The sequence below is a fragment of the Charadrius vociferus genome, unplaced genomic scaffold (genome assembly GCF_000708025.1).
Source record: "Charadrius vociferus isolate BGI_N301 unplaced genomic scaffold, ASM70802v2 scaffold49, whole genome shotgun sequence".
Classification (NCBI taxonomy): Eukaryota; Metazoa; Chordata; class Aves; order Charadriiformes; family Charadriidae; genus Charadrius; species Charadrius vociferus.
In genome coordinates, this window is record NW_009661375.1 from 3,024,172 (window position 1) to 3,026,245 (window position 2,074).

Genomic DNA, 2,074 nt, shown 5'->3' on the forward strand with positions numbered 1-2,074 from the left:
GGAGCTCAACCGGCTGGCGGCACGCGTGGACTTCTGCCCCGTCCTGCAGGTCTTCTTCCCCTTCAGCATCCAACTCTACCCCCGCGAGTTCCCCGGCCACGACCCCCGCGACTGCCCCCGCGACGTGGGCAAGGCGGCGGCCCTGCGCCTGGGCTGCATCAACGCCGAGTACCCCGACTCCTTCGGGCACTACCGCGAAGCTCGCTTCTCCCAGACCAAGCACCACTGGTGGTGGAAGCTGCATTTCGTCTGGGAGCGGGTGCGGGCGCTGCGGGAGCACGCCGGGCCCGTCCTCTTCCTGGAGGAGGACCACTACCTGGCCCCTGACTTCTACCACGTCCTCAAAAAGCTCTGGGCCCTGCGCGAGCGGGAGTGCCCCGAGTGCCAGATCGTCTCCCTGGGCACTTACAGCCCCATCCGTGGCGGCTTTGCCGGCCGCGCCGACAAGGTGGAGATGAAGACGTGGAAGTCCACCGAGCACAACATGGGCATGGCCTTCGGCAGAGACACCTACCAGAAGCTCATCGAGTGCACAGATGCCTTCTGCACCTACGATGACTATAACTGGGACTGGACTCTGCAGCACTTGACTGTCTCTTGTCTTCCAAAGTTCTGGAAAGTGCTGGTTCCTGAAATCCCCAGGATTTTTCACACGGGCGACTGCGGCATGCATCACAAGAAATCCTGCAGACCGTCCACCCAGAGTGCCAAAATCGACTCTCTCTTGAACAGCAACCAACAGTACCTGTTTCCTGAAACGATGAGTGTCAGTAAAAGGTACTCCATGGCACCCCTTTCCCCTCATGTGAAAAACGGAGGGTGGGGAGATATTAGGGACCATGAACTCTGTAAAAGTTACCGCAGACTCCAGTGAGGATCACTCTCGCAGCCTTTTTTCTTTTTGAGTTGTTCCGTACTGTCTTTTACAGGCACACACGTGTATAAAAAGCATTTATGAGTTGGTTTCTGCTTTAATATGAATAAACATTCTTGTAAAAGGTGTCCCAAAATAGTAATCTTTCATGTTCGGCAACCATGTTTTGGAAACGGGTTACTTGCTGCTGCCAGGCTGCTTAGAGCAGCGTCGCAGCCCCTACGCAAAAAGTGCCCGCTGCTGTGTTTACTGGGAGGAGAAAACTTGTGTTTAAGTGCATCTTTTCTGGTGCTTACAGTGCTCTGGTGTGTGGGGGGGTCCCCCCATCAGGGGCAGAGCGGTGGTGCCTGCGGTGCCGTGCTGGGGTGGAGAGGAGCGAGCGAGGGGACGGAGCCCGGTGGGAGCCGGGCGTCGCAGACCACCTCCACCGGCACCTCCCGCTGGCCATCCCGCCCGGGGTCACCTCATGCCCGATACCTGCGTCCTGGTTTGGTTGCAATGTGTTGATGAATATATGAAGGAAAAAAAATATGAATCATTGTTTTTACTGCAATGTAGATAAATATATGATTTTTTTAGTTCTGCCAAAATAAAATTCAGTTGTTTTGTAATACCGGAGAAGTTCTTGACTCTCACAAAAAGATGATGTCATCCTAGTGTTGCTAGAAAGTCAGGACTGGGGCTGGGGCGGGTGTCTTCTCTTTAATCCAGAGGGCTGAACACATGCCATCACCCTTTCTAGTAATATGCATTTAACTTCATTACATTTTTAATGATACTTGCTAATTGAGGCAGAATAGAGTAACAAACATGTGGCACGACACCTCTTTTGTTTGGCTCCAAAAAAAGTTTGCTTTCAAATTAGTCGGCTGTGTAAAGCCACCAGTAAAAAATACTGCTGTGTAATGGAAATACACTGAGCCGGAGCTGAAAGCCATGAGCGGGAGAGAGCAGAGCCGTTCGTTACCATCGAACATTTCCTCGCCTGTTTTAAGTCTAGCGGTACGGCTGCTTTAATGGCACTCCACTTTGAATTACAACTGGTAGCAGTAGCACCTAAGCAGCTTTTTGAAGAACAGAGAAGTACGTTAGAGAAAGAAAATGCTACGCTAACGTGACAGACATGAAATATTGAGAGGTAGATTTTATGCTGAGAGAGTTGGAGGAAAAAAACTCCAAACTTCATTTTTTTTAATTGGA

The 2,074-nt window shown here is 51.4% G+C and overlaps 1 protein-coding gene across 1 annotated transcript in view; it reads left to right on the top strand.

Annotated features, from left to right (window-relative positions):
- MGAT2 (mannosyl (alpha-1,6-)-glycoprotein beta-1,2-N-acetylglucosaminyltransferase) overlaps positions 1-1,010 on the top strand; it is a 2,854-nt gene extending 1,844 nt beyond the window's left edge. Inside the window, exon 2 of the mRNA XM_009893927.1 lies at positions 5-1,010. Within this exon, the coding sequence (XP_009892229.1) occupies positions 5-874 (870 nt within the window). The 3' untranslated portion in view covers positions 875-1,010. The remainder of the gene's footprint in view (positions 1-4) is intronic.
- Positions 1,011-2,074: the final 1,064 nt, after the last annotated feature.